This window comes from Natrix helvetica (genome assembly GCF_964273705.1).
Source record: "Natrix helvetica genome assembly, chromosome: 3".
Classification (NCBI taxonomy): domain Eukaryota; kingdom Metazoa; phylum Chordata; class Lepidosauria; order Squamata; family Natricidae; genus Natrix; species Natrix helvetica.
The window spans coordinates 23,506,491-23,532,751 of record NC_138549.1 but is presented as its reverse complement, the minus strand read 5'-3'; the positions used below and the strand labels follow the sequence as shown (position 1 = coordinate 23,532,751).

At 41.5% G+C, this 26,261-nt stretch overlaps 1 protein-coding gene across 1 annotated transcript in view; it reads left to right on the top strand.

Annotated features, from left to right (window-relative positions):
• The window catches only part of ABCC4 (ATP binding cassette subfamily C member 4 (PEL blood group)), a 202,609-nt gene that overhangs the window by 11,242 nt on the left and 165,106 nt on the right, over positions 1-26,261 (top strand). Inside the window, exons 2-4 of the mRNA XM_081948711.1 lie at positions 10,579-10,689; positions 14,045-14,165; positions 14,635-14,865. Coding sequence (XP_081804837.1) covers positions 10,579-10,689; positions 14,045-14,165; positions 14,635-14,865 — 463 coding nt within the window. The remainder of the gene's footprint in view (positions 1-10,578; positions 10,690-14,044; positions 14,166-14,634; positions 14,866-26,261) is intronic.

The window sequence follows — 26,261 nt, the reverse complement described above, 5'->3', positions numbered from 1 at the left end:
TTCCACTTCACATTTCTGTTCTATTTTAAAGAAGTGTAATTGTATTGCACTTCAGCAAGACTATTGTATGCACAAAAAATGGAAAGACACTTTGATTCCTACTATGGACCAGGGGTGGTATTCAGCAGGTTCTGACCAGTTCTGTAGAACCGGTAGCGGAAATTTTGAGTAGTTCGGAGAACCAATAAATACCACCTGTGACTGGCCCCGCCCCTATCTATTATCTGCCTCCCGAGTCCCAGCTGATTGGGCGGAAATGAGGATTTTGCAGTAACCTTCCCCTGGAGTGGGTGGGAATGGAGATTTTACAGTATCCTTCCCCTGCCACGCCCATCAGGTTACGCCCCCCCCCCCCAAGCCATGCCCACAGTACCGGTAGTAAAAATGTTGAATCCCACCACTGCTATGGACAAATGATTGCAGAAGTTGATGGAGTTGGATGAAATGGCAAAACTGACCACTTTGATTAAAGAAAAGAACATACGTACTTTTGTTTCCGCTTGGAGACCGCCTCTGAACTTTGTGCTTGATGCGGAGAAGAATGAAACTGTGAAACTCTGGGCTTTAGACTGATAGATCTTTATAGAAATGACTTGTTCGTACTATTATGGAAAAGCAAAAAGCTGTGATTGGATGTTAATGCCTTTTTACTGTAACAGAGAGAGTCGGAAGTCAATCCTGCTTCTTCTTTCTTATCTTTCCTCACTTCTCTTCCTCCCTGCTTTTCTATTTACTTTATATTTTATAATAACTCAATAAAAATGTTAATAGAAAGAAGTGCAATTCATATATTTCTGCTATTTTAAAATATTTGATTTAGCTCAAATATTAAGGATTCTTCAGGGTAGGTTTCCAGTAGTGTTTTTTTTATACTGGTAGGTGTAGAGGGGGAACTTTAACATCAAATATGCATAGGCCAGGATTGCTGATGCCTCTCTTGTCCTTCTTGTGTGTTAGTCTAGAGCAGGGCTCACCAGCCACTGCTCTGTGGACAGGCACCGGGCTGCAGCATGCCAGAAATTGGGCCATACAAACAAGTGAAGGCCTATCCATGGGATGCTGCACATGAAACCATGCCATCTCTGGTCTGCAGCAAAACCTCTCTCCGTGCAACCGGTCCCTAGTACCCAAAAAGTTGTGGGCCATAGATCTAGGGCCGTGATGGCAAACCTATGGCACGAGTGCCAGAGATGGCATGCAGAGCCCTCTCTGTGGGCTCATACCAGGGGTGGGTTTCAATTTTTTTTTACTAACAGTAGGGTGGGCATGGCTAGATGGGAGGCATGTGACTGAGTGGGGGTGGTCACTCATGCACACTCAGTCACATGGCCCCTCACCCAAGCCACGCCCACTGAAATGATAGCGAAAAGTTTTGAGCAGGGGGAGGGGGCTCCAGCCTCGGCGGAGCTAAAGGACTGCCTGCAAACTACCCAGTAACAAAAATAAGTTTTTGTCCTCCCCAGCCCCCAGGAACACTCTGCAGGCTTCAGCAGGGCTGGGAGAAGGGAAAGTGCCGCCATCCCCCCACTCAACTTGCTACTCAACCTCCCTCTCGCCTTCACCCAAAGCCTCGTGCCACACCAGGAGGCTGAAATTGGAATTTCTCCCTCCCCCTCCCCTGTTGCGTACCTTGGCCACAGGACTGTTTCTCTCTGCCTCCTTTTCCAGCCCCAAAACATGCCAGCAATGGCATTGGCAACAGAGGAAACCAATTCGGGGGTATGGTCAGGCTGCCGTTACTACCGGTTCGGAAAGGTACGCCATTTTTTAACTACCTATTCAGCTGAACCGGACCGAATAGGTAGGAGCCCACCTCTGGCACGCACGCCATCGCCAGCTTGTCTTCACGAGCACCAGAACACCGTTTTCGGCCTGTTTTCAGACCATTTTTTGAGCTGTTTTCTAGGCCGTTTTGGGGCCATTTTGAAGTTGGCAAACGTTCCAGCATGTGAGGTTGCTTTCCTGTTGATGTTGCTTGAAAAAGATTCCCAATATTGCCAATGCACAGAGTGGATTGGCTCATAAATCAGAGGGCCAAAAGTGCACTGCTCCATAGGTATGTGGCATTTTCATACAGTTTCCAAGGCTCTTCAGCACGCTGAGGCATTTGCCTAGGGGCCATAGCTGGTCCCCAGTATTGGCAGGTCCTCAAACATTCAGCCCAGCCTTAAAGCATTTTTGGGAAGTTAGGATTTTGGCTGAAGGTGCCTTAAATCAACCCACTTTTTAGTATAGTCTTTGAGCCAATGGAAAAGGGCTTCTATCTCAGAAGCCATAGGATATCGCCCCCCCCCCCAAATTTTAACTAAAGGCTGATGATGTAGCTTGCAAGATTGCTATCATCTAAATTTACCTCCATTTCTGTTGTTCTTCTCTACAGATCTTAGAAAAAATGCTAGGAACATAGATTTTCTACTTGGGTGATAGAGGTGGTTTTGTGTGTGTGTGTGTGTGTGTGTGTGTGTGTGTGTGGTCATGCATACTTTTCTGGAAATGGCTGCTGGAATAATTCTTGGGTAATTCTTTGGGGAAAGCTGTCTGGGCAGTAAACCAAGTTAACATGCGTAATTTATGACAGAGATGATTGAAGGGGGGGGAAACCCCCCTGAAATGATTACAGATTGCAGAACAATGTAGTTGTGAACCTGTCAACTGACACCGATTTAGAAACGATGCAGACTGAAATGTTCATACTTCCTTAATTTATGTCACTTTTGGAAATAATAAGTAGCTGAATCCCCCGCCCATCCCTCATTTTTGAAGCTTTCTAATGAAAGTCACAACAATATCTTGCAGTCTCTGGTTGGCTCAATGCCTCTAAACAGCCTAGACCCGTGATGGAGAACCTATGACGTGCGTGCCTAAAGTAGCACATGGAGCTATGTCACCTGGCAGGTGTGGCATAACCCGTTCCTCTTCTGGATTTCTGGTGCACATGCCAATCAGTTGACCTTTGTACATGCAGCAGTGCCGGAAACCGGAAGAACTGTCCTCCATTACCCAGCATGAGCATGCGCACTGGCTAGCTGACTGGCACATGCGCATGTGCAGCAGTAACTGGAGGACTTGCCTGCTAACGCACATTGTGCATGCTGGAAACTGGAAATACATTTTACAGTCCCCTGAGCAACTCCTCTTCCTGGTCTTGGCCCAGACAAGTGTGATGTGTGCGCGTGCAAAGCATACATGTGAAGTGCTCCATTTTCAGCCCTCGGGGTTGAAAAGGTTCCCCATCGCTGCCCTAGACTGTATTTTCAAGAATAGTCCTGAGCCAAATAGGGAAAAAAAACTTTTTGTACCTACTTCATATCATTTAAAATACCGATTTCTGCCACACACATCCACTTTTATATCTTTTTATTTGCAGAATTTATTATTTTTAAAGATCTGTATTTGACGAGTGCGAGAGAGGGTGGGGGTGAGGGTGCTGGGGTGATTGACTACAATGAAACGGCAGTTTCCCAGCAGGGAGTGGTTTTCATTTACCTTCCCTACTGGTTCGCAAATTGCATCCACCTGCCCACGTGTGCACCCAGCCTTCTGCGCATGTGCTTTGCTCAAAAAAACCTATCCCTAAATAGGACAACATGGAGCCAGGGCGAGTGAGCAGGCCCACCTGTGATTTCCGCTACTGGTTCAAACGAACCGGTCTGAACTGGCAGAATATTACCTTGTTTCCCAGAAACAAGAAAGGGGGAGGGGACAAGAAGCAGCATGGGTAGGCCCATGTCACCATGGCCAACTCACCGTGGGACAGCTTGCCACAGAAGATTCCATGTGGAATAACTGAAAAAATGTTATCTGCTACTGTTTCTTTGGCAGTATTTCCATTCACAAAGGTGGGAATTATGTCAAAGAAGTAGTGGCAGACAACATTTATTGTGCTGAGTTATCCCGCATGGAATTTTCTGTGGCGAGTTGCCCTGCAGTGAGTTGGCTACATTGAGTTGGCCATGGCAAGATGGCCGTGGTGATATGGCCACAGCAAATTGGCCATTCCAAATTGTCCCATTCCATACAGGGAGTAAGGATAAGCACTCCCTAGTATATCCATCAAGCAGAGAGTAGTAAGGGTTTAATCTGGCCAAATTCGGTCTGCTATGTAAAAGCAAATCAAGAACTGATCTCTGGCTGAATTGTTCTCAGGTTTAGCATGAACATAAATAACTGGCATAGTTTGGATTGGAATAATACTGGAGATGGCAGGACAAATGCTGTTATTTGGAGTGGAACTGGACTTTGAAGACGTTTCACTTCTCATCCAAGAAGCTTCTTCAGCTCTCACTGGATGATGGGGATTGGAAGGATTTATACTCCTTGCAGACAGCTGATCATTTGCATTCTTTTAGAGAGTCATTGAGGCCACTTGGATGTTTATTTGTGTTCTCAGGTCACCTGAGCGCAAATGGACATGGAGCCTTCTTGGAACTGTTGAAAGGACTGTGTTGTAGACTGGAGATAGATGATGTCATATCCCTCCCCCTCTGTTGAGAGAGGGCTGTTCAATTTTGACATGCATGGTCTCTCTGACCCCTATTTCACACCAGCTCTGTCCAAAATGTGGATTTTGCTGTCTTCAAAAGAGTGGGCTGTGTCTTTTAAATGCAGATGGACTGCTGAATCTAGTCCTGATGGGTTTGTTCTCCTGTGTTGTACCATGCGTTTATGAAGTAGTTGTTTTGTTTCCCCAATGTAGAGGTCTACACATGGCTCAGTGCATTGTACTGCAGATACCACATCATTCCATTTGTGTCTGGGTGTCAACAAGCTTCTACCTTAGTGAATTCTTGGGTTTGAAGCGTGCATGTATATTGTGTTGGCTGAAGATCCTCCTGAGCTTTTCCGTTATTCCTGCAACATATGGAATGATAACATTGCTTTGTTTATTGTTCTCTTCGTTGTTTGTTATCGAGGAACACCTGAAGGGTGTTGTTATCTCCTTTGCTTTTCTATTGGGGGGGGGGGCTCCAATTTTGTTCCCTAAGAGGAAATAAAACTTTCTTCAAGGGCATGGAGGCAGAAAATTCCATGTTCAGATAATCTCATATCATTGGATTCACAAGCCTTAGGATTTTTGTGTGTGTGTTGGAGTAATGTGGGAACGGAAATATCCCATCCTGGCATTGACAGAGTTTGGGCAAACCCCAGGAAAATAGACCATATTCTGAAACCTAGGCTGATAACATTTATGACCCACCAAAATGCAAATGTCTTTCCTGCTAGATGCCTGGCATCTACGTATATATATATGCAGCCTTGCTGTATTTTCATTTCCTTTCAGGAAAAACATGAAGACTTGGTTACTTTATATGACTCATGGACTGTAGAGACATGCATGCTGAGTCCGGAAACTCATAGCTGACTGACCCCAACCTTGCTTTCTTAGAAGTAAAACCTCCTGTGGCTTTACTTTGGTATAATTAGTAATATCTTGACTTTAACAAGTTTATGCAGTTTATTAATTTAGTATTTGAGATTTAGGAGTGCAGCTAGGTGAATTGCTGCTTCTGTAAAATTAACTCCATTCATTTAGTAATAGCAATAGCACTTAGACTTATATACCGCTTCACAGTGCTTTTACAACCCTCTCTAAGCTGTTCTCCTGTGTTGTACCATGCGGTTATGAGTCAGCCTATTGCCCCCAACAATCTGGGTCCTCATTTTACCCACCTCGGAAGGATGGAAAGCTGAGTCAACCTTGAGCCTGGTGAGATTCGAACTGCCAAACTGCTGGCAGCCGGTGATCAGCAGAAGTAGCCTGCAGTACTGCACTCTAACTTCACTCTAACCACTAGGCCACCGCGGCTCTTAGATTTCAGATACTCTTCTTATAATACAGTAATTGCTTTGGATGACTTCCCAAAATTTAGCTTGGTTTCAAGCCAGAGGCAGACTACTTTTGATTTGCAATGATAGAGATAAATATTATCTCAATCTGAGCCTGGGCACATTCTGGAATTTCAGGAGATAACTTAACTAGCTGTGTTGATGTACTTACCTTTATTGCAGCCATTAACCAGCATGAGAGAGTTGATACTCAAATATCCAAAATATACAAAACTGAATAGGCAATAGGCTAGTTAAGAAAAGAACATACAGAGGAAGAAAAATGGCTGAAAGTCAAGAAGCAAAAGAATTTTGACTCAAAGGTGTTTTGTGTCTTGTTATCTGCCCTCTACTCCTATTTCTTGGAAACAAGAAAAAAACACCAGCCCGGCAGGGAAGCATAGCTCAAGGCAGTGGACTAGCAGAAGAGGAGTGTATGTGTGTGTGTAAATGCTTAAATGTCATTCTCTTCAGGGTTGCTTAGGAGAAGGCCCTAAAACATTGCTAATTAATAAGCCAACAGAAATAGTTCACTGCCTGTAATACTTGAAGGGATGGCTGAGAGTCTAAAGGGCACGGCATCAGAAAGTCTTTTGAACTCAGGGAGAGAGCTGAAAAACTATTCAGCTTGAGTAATGATTGTCCATTCTTCTTGCCCTTGGGCCCACAAAGATTTGGTCAGCAAACAGAACAAAAAGAAATATTAAGAGTAGTGAGAAGAAATGTCAGGTTAAGGCAATGTATACTTAGCAAGCCACTAAAGTTCATTTTGCTGTGCCTGCTCCTTTTTAAAAATCATTTCTGGGTCGTTGAGAGATGAGAGATGAAAATTCAATTGAACATTGAAAAATGTCTTAGTGTGGATATCAGCAGTTCAGGTACAGGATTGACTATCTAATGCCATTTGCCCATCTGGGCATTGAATCTTGTATCAGCTAATAGTTCATATCATCCAATTTATCATTATACTTTTATTGTAATAGAAGCACCCCCAGGGCCGCGACCTGTTTGGAACTGGGCTGCATGAGCAGTGAGTCGCATGAGCAATGGGTGCTCACACTCATGCACGAAGCTCCATTGGTGTGAGCTGTGGGCACGCACACCTGCAGCATGCTGTTGCATGTGCAAATGGAGATGCGTATGCGCATTTCTACCGCTCACACGGAACCATCCCCTCTTCTCCTCCCCAGGCCGCCAACCTGGAAATGTTGGGGACCGCTGCAATACAGGACAACCAACACAAACCCTAAAAAGAGTTACATTGCCATACATCAAGAATTTCTCAGAAACCAACAGACTATTACAATCACATGGAATCAGTGTAACACCCAAGCCAACTAAAGCCCTTCAAAACATCCTAAGCAAAGCAAAAAGACCCAGCCATCCTAGAAGGAAAATAAAAGTCATCTACAACATACAGTGGAATGACTGCAACAAGCACTACATAGGACAGACTGGCAGAAGATTGGCAGAATGCATCCATGAACACCAACTCATGTTAGAAGCTAGAAGACATGATGAAAACTCACAACATATAGATAGACTTAACCATAGTTTCCATTGGGAAAGTTCTGACCTTCCTAGATCAAGTGAAGTCCAAAAATGTGGGAGAATATCTAGAAGTCCGGCACTCTGACAAATTTTCCATCGATAGACACATAGACATTAACAACATCTATAGCAGGGTAAAATCCTCCCGGTTCTGACTGGTTTGGTCGAACCGGTAGCGACAATTGTCCTTGGTTCTGCGAACTGGTGCGGCTTCCGATGATCGTGCCACGCGATCATCGGAAGTGGGTTTTTTCACTTTTTAAAGTATTTTTTCCCTGCCGGTTTGGGCGAATAGGCAGAATAAAATGCTTTAAAAAGCAGTGGGGGGTGCTGCGAAAGAGAGAGAGAGAGAGAGAGAGAGAGAGAGAGAGGGAGGAAGAAGGAGGAAGAACCACAAACATGGCACTAGACACAGCTTCAGAGGATACCTTGAATCCCCCCCCAGTCACATGACCACATAGCCATGGCCACCCAGTCACATGACTACCCCCCAAAAGCCACACTCACAGAACGGGTAGGAATTTTTTTTTAGATTTCACCACTGATCTATAGACTAAGAAAAAGAAACAATCAAGCATCCAGAAAGGGAACAAAAAGACCTAAGCACCTCTCCACCAGCAATCAGCTCCCAGATCAGTACAGATTAACTCCAGGATTTGCCTCAGACCAACAATTAAATAAACAATATGCCAATCAAAAACGCTGCCAAAAAAGCCAACAGTAAACAGCTCAACCAAAGAACCGCTAAGACTACTCCCACCAACACTGACAAGTCAAGTTACTAAAATATTGCAAATTGCATTCCTTATTAGCACTGATGATGTTACCTAGTCTAGGGGATGAAACATCTGCAAGAAAATAAGCAAGCTTAGAGAGCACCAAGGGCCCCTCATGAAACATTTTATGACACAATAGAAAACGTCATAAAACATTTTCTGTGGTCAACACCTATTGCTTGGCTGCACTATAGAGTTCAATAGGAGCTGTTTTCAAGACAGATACAGTACATCTCTGAATAACTTCCCAGATTTTTAATGACTTTTCCTGTACATCAGAAGCTCTGCCGTTGTTGAAGGCAATGAGGATCTGATAGGGATATACCTCTGAAATGATGACCAGTGGATCACATGTTGTCTAGTATACACATACTCAAACACACTTTTTAAATATACTGGCTATCTATCATTCATGGTAACATAAATAGAATGAGGATATCATCTATTTCATGCAAAATCGATTGCACTAAGATTCACTAAGTTGTGGATCCAATGTAATTTTCCGAAGCTGAAAAAGAGTTAGGTATTTCAATGACTTCTGGAATATTGAGAGGTAAAACGGAAAAGGAATTAGAAACCTAAAATAAGGAGAGAGGATCCTAACACGAATCAATAAGTTTTTCTCAGCTTCTTGTTTTTAGAGGCAGTATTGGTTGAAAAAGTTGTTTCATGATTCCCAAAACACACACACAAACACACACAAACACACACAAACACACACAAACACACACACACAGACCCATCCATCATCCATCCATCCATCCATCCATCCATCCATCCATCCATCCACCTACCTACCTACTACCTACTCACCCCCCACCCACCTATCTATCATCTATCTATCTATCTATCTATCTATCTATCTATCTATCTATCTATCTATCTATCTATCTATCTATCTATCATCTATCTATCATCTATCTATCTATCTATCTATCTATCTATCTATCTATCTATCTATCTATCTATCATCTATCCATCCATCCATCCATCCATCCATCCATCCATCCAATTAGGCTGTCAGGCTATAAAGCAAAGTATTAACCTTTGGTACTTTTATTCCCAGGAATATATGCGACTAACATCTTTAAGTTCTCAGAAAATAAAAAATGTAATTCGTGTGAGATGTAATGGAAGACAGGGAGAAGAGATGCTGCCAAGGATAAAACAGGGAGAAGCCAGCAACTGAGTAACAGCAGAGAAATAAATTTAGAAAGGATCCATCCGAATTAATCAGACAGTAAAAAGAGAGAGTGGGAGATTTATACTTTCAGACTTGCAAGAATCCATTGATGTAACTTTACAATAAAGTAGAAGTACTGTGGCTTGTTGTGTTTCCTGTCAGGTCTGTTTGGGAGGCTGACAGGTAATTTTCACCATGGCACTTGAGAATATCCTGAAAATCATGTGGCACACTTTCATTAAGCGGTTTTGGCAATAAGCAAACCGCTCATGGATGCAGCTATTTTCATGACATACTCTCAAAATTCTGCACCAAAAAAAATAAAAATAGTGAGGCTTGTCTTACATAACAGGACAAAAAGAGAAGCAGGTCCCAGAGACTCTTAACTTCTTGTAACTATATATAGCTAGCTGTCCCTGGCAAATATTAAAAAGATGTTTACAAAACAACTAGCATTATTAATGATCTGTGGCTATTCTAAAACTACCAGTCCTCTGAAGGTCACAATATTAGGAATCAGGACAGTGAAATCCAACATATTGTTATGTTTACAATCTGCTGTTATTTATATATTGCTTACTATTTCATGTTTTGATGAACATTTCTGATATTTATAGAGTAGCATCACATAAAACTTTCTGCTCTCAATTTATTTATAACTTCTAAAGTCCCCCCACTCCAAGTACTAGAAATTTATTGTAGCTTTGTGAGCATCCTCTCCAAAAGTATGCTTTTATTTTTCTGACTGTGTGAACTAACGTTGAGATGTAGGCAGTGGTGGGATTCAACCAGTTCACACCTATTTGGGAGAACCGGTTGTTAACTTTCTAAGCAGTTCGGAGAACCGATTGTTGGAAGAAATCTCCTTTTGCTTTTTTGCACTTTACAGGGCTAATTCTGTAAGGAAGGCAGGAAGGAAACATTCTGGTGTTGTTTCTAACCTAATCTTTATTTCCCTGCTTACAGAAACTGCCTCTCCGGTTAACCCGTCCATCAACCTGAGTGACGTGGTGTTGCCACACCCACCCAGTCACATGGCCACTGAGCCCCGCCTCCCCAGCTGGTCATTAGGGCAGAGAACCGGTTGTTAAATTATTTAAATCCCACCACTGGATGTAGGTTTTGTGATATGAGAGGGAGAGGGAGGGAGGGAGGGAGAGGGAAAGAAGAAAAGAAAGAAAGAAAGAAGTTTATGTTTGTCTTGTATAATAATTACATGGAATGTAATCTTTCTTTTGACAGCTGGCTAAATCCTTTATTTGTTATTGGTCATAAACGGAAACTAGAAGAAGATGATATGTACAAAGTACTCACTGAGGATTCCTCTAAGGTGCTCGGGGAAACACTGCAATGGTATGTAAATCCCAATGTCTCAGTACAGATAATTCAGTCTTTTTGTTCTTTATAGTCCAAAGTCGTCAAAGGCAACCAGGACCAAATTCCATGTGAAGGAAGAAGCAACACCCCCCCCCCTCCAAAACTGACTGAGATTGAACATTAGGTCTTGGTGTGGGGGGGAATGTGCATGGATGACTCAGTTCACACCAAAAGAAAATACAGTCATCAGATATGGCCACTGCTAGCAAGGAGGTTAGGTCTAGAAACCAAGAAAGGACTTGTTATTCTTCTCAACACAATGGAACATTGGAAAATAATAAAGAGAAAGAGGACCCTGCCTAACCAAATTTGGTATGGGAAAAAGAAAAACTAAGTTTAAAAGTTTTTTTTTAAAAAAAATTGGCAGTGGGTGTGGAGAAAAAAAAATCAACTCACCTTTCTCCAGTTGGAAGCAGGGGGAGGATGTTGGAGGAACCATCTAAAAAACCATTAAGATGACAGGTGCATAAGTATGTTTTGAGCCCAAGGTGGTGGGAAATTATTAGAGACTCAAGACTGGTTACCCTCGACTCCCTGGGCTATAAGAGAAAGAAAGGAAAACAAAGAGTTGTGCATTTCTGTGACTGTAACCTTTCTCAACAACGTAATATTTTATTTTTCTTGTGGAATCTACTTTCTGATCTGGACAGTCTTGAAGGGCTGATACCAAGGCACTCCTATCCCTGTAAGTCCGTTAGGTGACTGTATGGATTGTTATTGACTCCGCTGTTCTAAATAATCATTCTTCCTCTTTCCTGGTCACATAACCCATCATGGTGCCCTTAAGCCAGGGGAGTCAAACTCCATTTCATTGAGGGTCACATCAGGGTTGTGTTTGGGGGGCCAGGGGCATGACGGGGATGGACATGGTCAGGTCAATGTCACTCGTTGAGCATCAGTTTTCGGCTGCGACGGCCTCCTGCAGCCCTCTACCAGCAAAAATGGAGCTCAGGGAAGCCCGCCTGGGCTCCGTTTTTGACCACGACAGCCTCCTGCAGCCCACTGCCAGTGAAAACAGAGCCTCCCTGAGCTTTGTTTTCACTGGCAGAAGGTTGCAGGAGGCCGTCGCAGCTGAAAATGGAGCCCAGGCAGGCTGTACACAGCCTCCCTGATAGGGGTGAAATCCAGCAGGTTCTGACAGGTTCTGGAGAACTGGTAGCGGAAATTTTGAGTAGTTCGGAGAACTGGTAAACACCACCTCTGACTGGCCCCAGAGTGTGGCGGGAATGGAGATTTTGCAATGTCCTTCCCCTGGAGTGGGTGGGAATGGAGATTTTGCAGTTTCCTTCCCCTGCCATGCACACCAAGCCACGCCCACAGAACGCCTCACACAGAGAGGGTCTCCTCCGGGTGCTGTCCACCAGGCTGTGCCAGCGGGCGACGCCCAGGGGAAGGGCCTTCTCTGTGATGGGCCCGACCCTCTGGAATGACCTTCCCCCTGATATTAGAACAACCACAGACCTCCGCTCCTTCCGTAAGAAGCTCAAAACCCACCTGTTTAATCTAGCCGGCCTGGCCTAATTCCAGCTCTCCCACCTCAGTCTGTATTTTTAAATTTCACGGGTTGGTTTTAGGCTAAGTTTTTAATTTTTATAAACTTGTACAGGGGTTTAAAGTTTAATTCGATTTTAATTATATTTATTATTATTTGTATGGTTTAATTTGGTACCTGTACACCGCCCCGAGTCCCTTTGGGGAGAGGGGGCGGTCTAGAAATCAAATAAAATCAAATAAATAAATAACTGGTAGTAAACATTTTTGAATTTCACCACTGCCCCCCAAGCTTCATTTTCACTGGCAGAGGACTGCAGGAGGCTGTTGCGATCGAAAACGGAGCCCTGTGGCCATGTGGCTCTCCCGAACTCCATTTTCGCTGGCAGAGGCAGCCCCGCAGGCTAGATCTAAGCACCGTGCAGGCCGGATGTGGCCCGCGGGTCTTGAGTTTGACACCCCTGCTTTAAGCTGTGTTCCTTTTTTCCTGAACTTGTTATCACTTTACAACTTGAATTTTGTGCCTTTGCAGAGGTTGCCTTTTCTAGTTGCAAGCATGATGCCATGAGAAACCATGAAATCTTGCCTTATTTATTTCTGGGTAAGGTAGAATCTTCTTGAGTTGAACTTGGCTCATGGTGACTTCGGTTGAGCTGGAAAGTATAACAAGGACAGGCTGAAAAGTGTGGCTTCTGGATTGCCTCCAATGGCAACAGTAGAGAAGTGTTTTGCCACCACCTGTTTATTGATTTTTTTCCCCGCCAGATTTTCCAGTATAGTCTACTCTATAGCTTTTGGCCACCCTTCCAAATGCTAAGCAAATATGACTCCATCCCAACTCTTCAGGTAGGCAAAGTTGAGAAATGAGCATGATAGGGATTCCAGGAGTGCTGGAGGCCTGTCCAGATTTATTTTTGTCCTGTTTTATAGTGAAGAAATCAAGGCAGAGTTACTTTGAACTTTTCACTTCATACTCTCCTATGATTTTTTCACAAAGTCCTCCCTTAACAGCTTGTTCATTGCTTCCATATTCCAAAATCAGCTCTATAATCAATTGCAATCTGCTAATCTTTTATCAAAGTCAGTCAAGGTTAGTTAAGAGCTGTCACTGCCTATGACTGCTATCAGAATGAATAAGCACCATGGAGTTGCTTTGAAACCTTTGTGCAATCTTTGTACAAGTTTGTGTGCCTCTATACTTCTTTATACTTGTCTCTATACTTCTTCTTAAGGGACGGGGTCGCTTAGTGGATAAGATGCTGAGCTTGTCGATCAGAAAGGTCGGCATTTCCGTGGTTCGAATCCCTAGCGCCATGTAACGGAGTGAGCTCCCGTTACTTGTCCCAACTTCTGCCAAACTAGCAGTTCGAAAGCATGTAAAAATGCAAGTAGAAAAATAGGGACCACCTTTGGTGGGAGGGTAACAGAGTTCTGAGAGCCTTTGGCATTTAGTCATGCTGGCCATGTGACCACGGAGACGTCTTTGGACAGTGCTGGCTCTTTGACTTTGAAACGGAGATGAGCACCGCCCCCTAGAGTCGGAAACAACTAGCAGATATGCGTGAGGGGAACCTTTACCTTTACTTTTATACCTCTTTACCTTCACATGCTTCAGATACTTTTTAGGAGTAACATTAAGAAGGGAGATGTAGCCAGCATATCTAAGAATACAAAGTTGGAAAGGTTTTTTTTTTTTTTTTAGCAAGATCGATGTTGGACCGTATCTCACTGTATTTTACTGTTTTATGACTTGGCCATTAGCGATAAGAAATGCCTGCAGATAAGATATATTGAACTCTTTCTGACTTCCCCCACCTAATTTTAATTCTTATATTTATAGGTACTGGGATAAAGAAGTACAAAAGGCTGAAAAAGAAGCAAGAACACCACGTTTGACAAAAGCAATTATCCTTTGTTACTGGAAATCTTATTTGGTGCTGGGTTGCTTTACATTGGTTGAGGTAACAGACTATAAGAGATATCCTATTAAAAAAATAAGCCTGCAAGCAAAAATCGTGAGATGGTGATATTAACATGCCTACTCCCTGCTTAATGTTATACATTTTCTAGAAAATTTTAAGCAACAGCAAAAACAAAGGAAAAAAATGGGGGAAATGAAAATGTATTCAATTCTTGTTTTAGCCCCCTTTGCCACCCTCTAATACTCCTCCTACTGTACCAACTTTATACGAGCTGTTATAGAAATATGATGCATGCATACATGCCAGAAGAGTTCCAAACTCAAAATATTTTGAGTTCAGGATAATTTCGTGCTTACTGCAGCTTTGGAATCTTTCCGATAAGATTAGGACATTGCGTTTTGAATTTATAACACTTTGCACAGCTTCACTTTAGCAGCTCTACGTAGGAGAATAAAAACAATAAGAAGAATATTTTGTTTCAATTGTTCCTCTTTTCTTTTTTTTAAAGGAAACTCTGATACTAATTCAGCCAGTATTTCTGGGGATGATTATTGGGTATTTTGAAAAGATTGGTTCTACACATGCTGACGAAAATGCTTTGGCCTATGCCTACGGCTCTGCTGCAGCCTTATCTGTGTGCGCTTTGATTCTGGCCATCACTCATCATCTGTATTTTTATCATGTACAACGTGCTGGCATGAAGCTGAGGGTAGCCATGTGCCATATGATTTATCACAAGGTAGGTAATGGGTTTTCTTTATCTCAATAAACAGGGACCCCCAAACATAGGTGAGTGATTGTCCGGCATTGTGATTGAAGCAAACAAGTGTTTCTAGAATCATGAGCTTAGCAAGCCGATGAAATATGTGGGTTTCTGTGAAAAGAATGTTAAGATTACATCTGTGTGTCCTACGTAAATGCCGTTCTGGGTGGACAGGCCAAGGGTTGAAATCTCCAGAAAAAGCAGCAGGCTAGAAAGACGTTGGCTGCTGTTATGAACAGCTAGTTCTTCTTATGACTTTTAATGCAAAAATTTACCATACTAGTGAAAAATTAGGAGGAATGAAGGGGATTAGGTAAGACTTCTTTCTAGCACTGTTGTCCAGTTTTAGGCTTCCTTCTACTTCTGTTTTTGTTGTGGTCAAGAATTAGCTCAAAATTCTTCAAGGTATGCTACACTGATCTGTGTCCATTTACAATAAGGAAGGGTGTGATGATGTAATTCAGCCATCACGTAACTAACTTTTCTGTCTCTGCCTTCTGTCCACGATGTCTTTCTAGGTTACCAACCCAGGTAGTCCTCGACGTACGACTTTAATTGAGCCCAAAACTTCTTTTGCTAAGTGAGACAATTGTTAAGTGAATTTTGAAAGGTTCTGCGACCTTTTCTTGCCGCAGTTGTTAATCAAATCACAGCAGTTGTTACGTTAGTGGCACGGTAGTTATGTGAATTTGGCTTCCCCGTTTGACTTTCCTTGTCTGAAGGTTACAAAAGGTGATCGCATGACTCTGGGATATTGCAGCCGTCTTAAATATGACAAATGTCTGCATTTTGATCACCTGGCCAAGAGGATGCGGCAACAGTTGTAAGTGTGAAAAATGGTCATAAGTCACTTTTTGACAGGACCATTGTGATTTTGAACAATCACTAAACAAGCTGTTGTAAGACAGTCACTAAACAAACTGTTGTAAGTTGAAGACTACCTGTACTGAGACGCTTTTAAAGATTGAAGGATTTGTACATTGACCTATTTTTATATACTTTTCTTCCGTGGGAAATCTACTTTAAAAAGCATTCGGTATTGTATGTGTCTAGAAGGGAATACTTTATCTAAATCTACTGTTAGTGTTGTGGCTTGCCAGCTGCCAATGGAGCTGGACGCAGACTCGGACGCTGAGGAGGTTGGGGAAGAACTTGGGTCAGTTCTGGAGTCTGGAGAAGGCTTGGATGGATGCTCTGTGTCGGAAGCAGAGATATGTTGGGAGGAAGAACAGCTGGGGCCTGTTCCAGATGTGCATATGCGCAGAGCTGTTAGGAGAGGAGAACAATTGAGGACAAGGAGTCGACTCGGGAAGAAAGGCACACGTGGACAATGAGTGACCCCTCCGGAATAAATACAAGGAAAGGAGAGTGGTGGTTGTAGAAGACAACTGTTCAGATTTCAGAAGATTTGGCTCATTGTGTTTCGTGCCTCAGGGACTGCTTGCCAGAACTTAATTTGGAACTTTGTGGTTGGAAGCTCCCAGCCTGGCAATTATCTCAAGGAACTGATAAGGTCTGTTATTGTAGTTAACTCTTTGAAGGACTAGTGCCTGGACTTTTCAGTGTGTCAATGCCGTTAATTCACAGGAGATAAATAAAGAGGGGGTTTTCGGGACAAGGAGTCTGCTAAGGCTGGGTCAGAACAGTTATTTACTTATGCACTTTAGAAGTATCTCATATTTTAAAGCAGCTCTTCTATTCTATTTGTAATGGAACTGCTGCATTTTGTGGAACCTTGTAGAAGTTGCTTTGTAGCTTATAGCTTAGATATATATATATTTACCTAGTGCAGGAGGACTTACTTACACTAATTCACACCACTCATTTAGACTACTGCACTGAATGCCAAGTTGGCGCTCTTTGAAGACTACATGAAAACTGCAATTGGCTGAGAACAGGTTGGTCAGTGCACTCATTGTCCCATGTTACTTGGATCAGGCCAACTCCAATCTTGTCGGCTTTCAAAAGATATCAAAAATGGAACTCCTGTATTTAATATTTACTTTTAACCAATCTCAGACATTTCTTCATCTTTTTTAAAAAAATATATATTTTATTTTGAAGTGTTTTACTGCAGTTTTAACTTACTGGTTTGAGCTTTTATGATTTTATTTTAGTACTATTTTTAATTACACCATGAAAGTTGTAATATTTTTCTATATTATATATCATGTAGGCCAGGGGTCCCAAACCCCCAGGCTGTGGCCCACTACCGGGCCTCAGCCTGTTTGAAACTGGGCCACTTTCACACAAATGGAGCTTTGCGTGTGAGCACAAATGTCTGCCATTTATACGAGTGGAGCTTCGGGCGTTGGTGCAAGCACCCTCTGCTTATGTGAAAAGCTCCATTTGTGCGAGTAGAGGGCACGCACCCCTTTTTCACAAATATAGCTGTGCATGTGCACATTTGCCTGTCACTCACATGCCCCCCTCCCCCCCCATGCCGGACTGGGCCATCAAGCTCGAAAGTTTGGGGACCATTGCTTTAAAGTGGCAATATTTAGTGTGTCCTCCCATTACACTTGAGCAACAGCAAATATCTATCTCCCGTAAACCTAAATGGATGGGACCCTAAGTACAGTCATTGCTAATACCTGTATGTATCCTGCTATTTTATGCAAAAATGACTGCTATGCCAAAAGATCTATAATACCAGGTTTGTGCAAGGCATGCTTGAGCATCACATACAGTGCAGTCACATGTTTTATAAGTGTAATGCGCTGGAAACTTGCTAATGGGAGCCACTTCCAATCACATCATTCCAGTCAAAATGCCAAAGATGACGGAATTTGACAGATATCAAATCAGATTTTTGCATCAGCAAGGCCACTCTCAAAGGGCAATCAACAAACAAACTGGATATTCAAGACGTAATACACAAGACTGAAAAATAATTATGGATGTTGTCATTATATCTTTGTTAAAGAACCAAGCAAATTGTGGCCAAAGACTTTTGCCCAGTACTGTCTTTGCTATTATGTCTTTGCAGAAAAGGTATGTTTTTCAACCTGCATTCTTCCTTCTGATACCAACAGATATCTCTGTTGTCATTAGGTAGGATGCTTTCTTGTGCATAAAGTCATCTCTGGGGAATTAATTTGCTGTTCTGAATAATATTCTACAGAGAGTTTTGGGAGTCAGGAAACAAGCTTTTCAACCAATACTTCATCTAAAAACAAGAAATGGAGAAAAGCTTATTGGTTTGTGTTAGGCTCCTGTCTCCTTATTTTAGGGTTCTAATTCCTTTCCCATTTTACCCCTCAATATTCCAGAAGTCATTGAAATCACTAACCCTTTTTCAGTTCTGGAAAATTACATTGGATCCTCAATTTAGTGAATCTTAGTGCAATTGATTTTGCATGAAATAGATGGTATTCTCACTCTATTTATGTTACCATGATATAATTATATAATTTGTGTAATGTTGCTGCAGAGGACATAATTAAACAGTGGTCAAGAACAAAGCGTTGTCCCTCCTCCAACTGGTTTGTTAAAACTGAAATGAAAGTTTCGTGATCTTCGCAGAACCTCAGGTAGTCAGCATATTTTCTTCTACTTTTCAGTGACAAAGCCTTAAAAAGCATTGGAGCACATTAGTGTATTTTTCTAAGATGCACCTTTTTCCCTCAAAAAAGTGGGTGAAAATCTGCGTGCGTCTTATACACTGAATACAGCATTTTTGGCATCCCGAAACTCCGCCCCTTCACCAAAATGGCCATGCATAGTCTTTAGGAGGCTTTTAGAATTCTCCTGGGTCTTGGGGAGGGCAGAAATGAGCAAAAACCGGGCCGATTTTGCTTGTTTTTGCCCCCCAGCATCCAGGAGCATTCTAAAAGCCTCCAAAAGGCTATGCATGCCCCTTTTTTTGATAAAAACGGGCCCATATTTGTGAAAAATGTTCAGGAATGGACTTCCAGCTTGATCCTAGGGCCGGTTTAAGCCCTCCGGAGCCTTCAGGGGCCTTCTGGAGGCTAAAAACAGCCCTACGGACAAACCGGTTTGCTTGTAGTGTCTTTTTTCATCGTCCTGAGTCTTCAGGGAAGCCTCCTGAAGACCCCTGAAGGCTCCGGAGGCCCTACAAACAAACCGGCCCTACGAACAAACCGGAAGTCCATTCCCAAACTTCTGGTTTGCCCGTAGGGCTGGTTTTTTGCGCTCTTGAGGCTTCAGGGAAGCTCATGAAGCCTCTGGAGGACCTTGGGGGGGGGGCAGGGAGGCTGTTTGCACCCTCCCCAGGCTCCTATAAAGCCTCTGGAGCCTGGGGAGGTGAAAAAAGCATGCAAAAAATGGGGGGGAGCTCTGGTCAAGTGCGCATGCGCGCTGGGGCCTCACATTGCATTATGGGTGTGACACGCTCAGGCATGACCCCTCTGCGCTCCCCCCGCTTTCGGCACGCGAGCCAAAAAAGGTTTGTCATCACTGCCTTATTCCATTTCCCTTCCATAATTAGTGAGATGTTGAAGAAAGCAACGCTTATTTGGGTGATGTTTTGTCTAAAAGGGATTGGAGCCCATGGAGTTTTGTAATATTTTCATTATATAAAAAATATATAACTTGAGTATATTGGAGGCAGTAAACTATCTAGCAATTCCATGTATACAGATCTCCAGAGAAGACCCCATCCAAAGTGTGTCATTTTTTGCACCTTGAAAATGTTCTCTTGTTGTCCCTTTGTTTTTTTCTAAAACGTTATTTGTAGTTTTGAGCCATTTTACACCTGGATCAGCTCATTTTGGCTAAAGAGAAGATACTTAAAATGTTCATTCAGAAGATTTATAGAAGATTTCCCCATAGAAATGGGGAAATGTTAATACCAAAACATGTCCTAGACTTTGGTCTTTTATTGCTTTATCTCCAGATTTATTGGAGTACAAATCGGATAGTTCCTGATTTGTATTAACCATGGTTTTGGAAAATGGGAAGTGGGAAGGATATGGCTTAAAGTAGCAAGCAGTAAGCATTTGATTCACAAAAATATAACTACAAACCCATATATACAGTGAAGTACGTGAAGACACTTAACCTCTAGACCTTTAGAATGTTGAGTATAACTATAACATAGGAACTTCAGTTTTTTTAATTTGTATTTTTATTAGTTTATCAAAAGATAAAATAGAGAAGTATAACAAAAAAGAAAATAAGGGAAAAATAAGGAAGGAAAAGGGGAAGAGAGAAAAGTGTATTTATTATTTATTTATTTATTTTATTGAACTTATTAGTCGCCCCCTCTCCCCACAGGGACTCGGGGCGACGTACAGAGCAATAATCAAGATAGCACCATATATCATGCAGAGGAGGTAAAAATAAGTCCATAAATAAGCATACTTACAAAATTTAAAACCCCAAAAATATTAAACTCTAAAAACTTTAAAAAACAAAATTTCCCATTATAAAGTGTAGGGTAAAGGGGAAAAGAGAAAAAGAAGCATTGACTTCCAACTCCTTTTGGTGCAGTAGAATAATACTGTAAATATAAAAACTCCATGTTTTACTTCTATATGATAATATATGCTAGCTATTTCTATCATTAAAAAGTCTTATCTAATCAGCAAAACCCAAAATCAAACTTTCATTTTTTTCACCTCAAGCACAAAGTCCAAAAGTGGTTTCCAAGTAGAAACAAAATTCTTTTCTTTTCTTTAACCAGAGCAGTCACTTTGTACATCCCTGCTGACCCCTTCAATTTTTGTAGCCATTTGTCCATTGTGGGTATCAAAGTATCCTTCCATTTTTGTGCATAAAGTATTCTTACTGTCACCAACATATACAGTATAGCATCAAAGTACCGTTTTTCCCCCAGGTTCTTTATCCATTAAACCTAAAAGAAAATTCTCTGGTTTTATCTTTATATTCCCTTTAAGAATCTTCTGCATTAAGATGTGAATCCTTCTCCAGTATTTCTTTGTTTTCTCACATGTCCATCATAAATGATAACAAATTCCTTCTTTACACTTACATTTCCAATATTCATTTCAAAAGCCTTTATACATTCTTGACGATTTGAACACCAACAGTACATCAACTTAGAAAAGTTTTTTTTAAAAAATATAATTTAATGTGAGTTTTAGACCTTTCATCTGTGTATTCTCCCATTGTTTAAGCATTATATTATACCAAAAGTTTTTGTCCACTGAATCATACAATGCTTTACATACTCATTCTCCAAGTTCAGTTTCAATAACAATTTATAGACCTTAGCAATACTATCTTCATCACCACCACATAGTAGGATTTCCAATTTATTTTTTTACAAAATCAAATCCATAGCTCTTTTTGAATAGTTTAAATCTTTCTTTCAACTCTATATATGTACCAATGGCAAATACCTTCTGATTCTAACTCCTCTTTAGATTTGAGGATAGAGTCACCACAATTAAAATATATCATTTGATAGGTCCATCAGTCTGGCATTGCCAGCATTTCTTTTCTAAAAATAGATTCCTGGGTAGACAGCCAAACTTTCCATGACTTTATATTTATTCCAAACTCTTAGGATGGCATGCCTAACAAAGTGATTATTAAAAGCAACATTTACTTTAACCTTATCATACCATAAATAGCCATGCCATCCAAATCTTAATTCTGACCTTCTAGCTCCAGTAACCTCTGATTTTGGAGAGTCACCTACTCTTTTAGCTAGACTGAACAATAGGCATCAGAATATAGGGATTCCTATCCCTATAACTAGTTGTCAACAACATGATCTATCAAAATAGTGTGTTAGCCTTAAAGTCTTAATTCAAAAATAAGCAGGCTCTCTCCCCCCCCCCCGATTAATACAAAATTGCAAGGACAGTAGGACTTCCAGAATTTTTTCAACCAATAGAGAAGATTTGAGAGGCATTGGTCTCTTTGAATAGAATAGAATAGAATTCTTTATTGGCCAAGTGTGATTGGGCACACAAGAAATTTATCTTTAGTGCATATGCTCTCAGTGTACATAAAGAAAAATAAAATAGAATATTTTATTGTCATAGGTTACTAATAAGCAATCAAATTATACTAGGAAACATATAAAACAGTATAAATTTTAAAGATACAAGCAACATGGTTATACTCATAAGTGGGAAGAGATAGGTACTAGGAAGGAAGAGAAGAATAATAGTAATAGTCTTAGTCGGTAATATGATAGTGTTGTGGGAATTAGTTGTTTAGCAGAGTGATGGCATTCAGGAAAAAAACTGTCCTTGTGTCTAGTTGGTCTGCTTTTTTAAATTCTAGTTGTTCTAGTTATTGTAATTGTTCTGCATTATCCTGCATTAGAAATTTTAGAGGACATTTAGATAGTTCACCGTTAGGTTTAAGGTTTTTCCTCTTTCCTTTAGCAAAAGATTTTGTATATTATTGATAGAATGCAATGTTTATCTGTTCATTGTTATCTCAACAGAATAGTCTTCCTGCTAAATCTTGTATGCAATAATATTTCTGTCGAACAATGACCACGTATTATGCTGCTCTTTCTGTTAAGTTTAATTTTTGGGTTAAGGAAAATTAATTTACTGCATAACTTTATCCCTAAGGACTCACCATTCAGTGTGTGTGAAAATGAAATGCTTGTTTCTCTTATTCTGATTACAATAGATGTTTGTTCTAGTATTTTATGCCCTGTCTGTTGTGCCATGGAAATCACATTGTGGGAAATGTATTTTGAATTCATCATTTTCTACACATTTATTATAGTGTGATTAGGCCTCCACAGGTTTGTTTACATTATTCACAAGATGTGGGATTGCACTATGGGAAAACATCACCGAATACCACTTTAAATCATAGGGCTGGAAGGGATCTTGGAGGTCTTCTAGTCCAACTCTCTGCTCAAGCCAGGAGACCTTATATTTGTGATGGCGAACCTATGGCACGTGTGCCATAGATGTCACGCAAAGCCATCTCTGCGGGCACATGAACTGTCGGCCAGGTCAGCTCCACTGTACATGCACGTCTTTGTTGGGAGACGTGCGTGCATGTGCAGGGTTGGGGGGGTCACATGTGCATGCATTGGGGGGGTTGGGGGTTGCGAATATATGCACTGGGGATGGGGGGATGCGACACCCTCCACACTCCATTTTTGGTCTCAGGAGGCTTCAGGGAGGCCTTCTAGCACCAAAATGGGGGTTGCACATGCATACATGGGGGGCGCGGCCTGCGGGGGTGGGGCATTGCATTGTGCTTTCGGCACCTGAGGAAAAGAAAGGTTAGCCATCACTGGCTTCTATCATCCTAGTCAAATGGTTGTTGTCCAGTTCAGTTTTGAAAACCTCCAATGATGGATTCGCCACATCCCCATGAGGGAAGTTATTCCGTTGATTAATGGTTCTTCCTGACAGGAAATTTCTCCTTACTTCTAAGTTGAATCTCTCTTTAACAAGCTTCCACCCATTACCCTGCTTTCTGGTGCCTTGAAGAATAAGTCAGTCCTCTTCTCTTTGTGTCAGCCCCTCAAGAACTAGAAGACAATTATCATGTCGCCCCCCCCCCCAATCCTTCTCTTAGACAGGCTAGATATACCTAGCTCTCTCAAACGTTCATCATATGATTTAGCCTCCAGATATTTTATCATGTTTGGTGCTCTTCTTTGCACACTTTCCAGAGTCTCATCATCTTTTTTTGTATTGTGACCAGAACTGGACGGAGTATTCTAAGTGTGGTTCCCACCAGTGCAGCGCAAAACACTTCTATCACTTCTCATTGTCTTGATGCTGTTGCTCTGTTGATTCAGCACAGGACTACATTGGCTTTTTTGGCAGCCGTGGCACACTGGTGGCTCATACCTAAGTAGTGGCCCACTAGGATAGCTAGATCCTTTTCACAGTTGCTGCTGTTGAGCCAGATACCACCTATTCTATACCTTTGCATTTGGTTTTTCCTTTCTAAATGCAGGGCCTTATGTTTTTCACCACTGATCTTCATCTTGTTGATGAACCAACAATATAGGACCCAATATTCAAGTCTTATCAAGATCCTTCTGAATCTTGCTTCTAAAGTGTCAGCCGTTCTTCCCAGCTTGGTATCATCTGCAAATTTGACAAGTTTCTCTTCCCTTTGCCCGAACCGCCAGGGAAAAAAATGTTTAAAAAGCTAAAATAATAGGTGAAAGTGAAAAAAAAGCTAGCCACGCCTACCCACCAAGCCATGCCCACAGAACCGGAGGGGGGTGGGGATTAGATTTCACCACTGATTTAAATACTCTACATTTTAAAACAGGATAAAGCTTCTGATATCAGGTTTAATGCATCTGAGCTTGGTAGGTTTTTATCATACCTCTAGGTTAAAGTTCTATCAAGACGAGAAAAACTGGTTTTCTACAGAATATCACTATTGGGTGACACTTCTGTTAAATCTTTAAAAAAAAGCAAAGATCCCAAAGAGTGATTTGACTCCGTGAATTGGTTCTCATGGTTAGCATGGAAAGCAAGGACTGTGAGTGAGTACAAGTTGTTCCACTGTTTAAAGATCTTGCTATGCTTGTGATTCCCAGACAATGCACCATGGCACGGAGAAACACAAGCAGGAGTTCTGTCCTTAAAATGTTGCCAGCATTGTTGTACGAGAAGGGCACAGAGAGAAATTGACTCCTTTCTTTTATCTGAAGTCGATTTCCCCAAAATACTTTCCTCATTTTCTGATGTAGCCTGTTTCCCTAGAGCAGATGATAATACAGGGAGTCCTCGACCTACAGCAGTTCATTCAAAGTTACAATGGCACTGAAAAACGTGAGTTGCAGCTGTTTTGCACATTTATGACCTTTGCAGCCTCCCCATGATCACGGGATCAAAATTCAGGCGCTTGGCAACTGGTTCACATTGATGGCCGTTACTATGTCCTCAAGTTACGTGATCTCCTTTTTGCGACCTTTTGACAAGCAACGCCAATGGGGAAGCCAGGTTCACTTAACAACCGGGTTACCAACTTTTATCAACTGCAGCGATCCACTTAACAACTGTGGCAAGAAAGGTCGTAAAATGGGGGCAAAGTTCACTTAACAAACATCTCGCTTAACCACGTAAATATTTGGGCTCAACTGTGGTTGTAAGTCGAGGACTACCTGTATTTCTGAACAAATCCATAGAACAGGAAAAGCTGTGGCAATGGGGTTCGACAGAATATGGCATTGCAAAAGGAAGAACTGATCCTGAGTTTTGGGGGATTCTTTGATAGAAGAGAAAGGTTACTTTTGTTGCAGATGGAAGAGCTGCAAAATAGCTACTGTTAGCATGAAAAGAGGCAATACCATATTGTTCAGATTATAAGATGCACCTTTTTGTCTCCTAAAAGGGGGTGAAAATGTCTGTGCATCTTATAGACCGAATTGCCAAAGCCCCGTCCACCCGTCAGCCATTTTTTTGGCCTGTGCACTCCATTTTCAGGCCTTTTGGAAAAAATGGCCCGGAAAAAGCCTTGAAAACAGCACAAAAAAGCATCAAAAATGGGCCAAAAAAAAGGCCCCTCAAAAGGGCTGAAAATGTGGCGCACAGAGGCCAAAAACCTTTTTTGTTGTTGTTTTCCTCTTCTAAATTTAGGTGCATCTTATAGTCAGGTGCATTTTATAATCTGAAAAATATGGTAATTCAGGGACTGAGAAAAGGATCTGGGCTTTGTTGTAGCTGCTTGGGGGAACCCATAGAGTGGAAGAGTAAAGAGCTCTGTTCCCCCCCTCCCCCAAATCCTCTTGATGATTGCATCCTAATTCTGCCTCTGCCTCTTAGAATAGTAGCTGGATACTTTCATGGTCACTGTCTTCTGTGGAGTGCCTTCCTCTTAATCCTGGCATTTGAATGAGAATAACAATCTGGTTTATTTTCTAGCAGTTACTAAGGAAAAAAAACATGTAAAAGAAATATATTGTCCTAAGATCACCTCTCGACCATAAAACGTGCAAAGTAGACTCAGTAAATCTTTCCTCCTTGAGGTAAATCAATCTTGCAAGGTAGACCCAATTAAATGCTATTAAAAAAGGAGAATCAAATGGTAGAAAAATATCTTTAGCATTAAGTAGAATAATCTATATTATTCTACTTCATGTAGAATGATATACATTGGAAAAGAGAATTTACAGTGCTGTTCTCATCCAAAGAGTTAGCAAGTGGAAATGATACAATCACCGCTAGCTCTGCTGTTGGGTTCATATGCGACACAAAAGTGAATTCAATAAATCGTAGCTATCTAGATTCACACAACAGTCTAGACATAAACCACAGTTTATGGATGAAAAAGGCAGATTCAAATAATGTAACTCAGTATAACATATCATGGTCTCCTTTTTCACTGTTACTCAATTTTGAACCTTAGTTTTGATCCTGAGTTTTGGAGTTTGTGTCACCTTACATTGACACATAAGGTGATTATTGAATCTTGGAAAAAATTTGGAGTAGTAT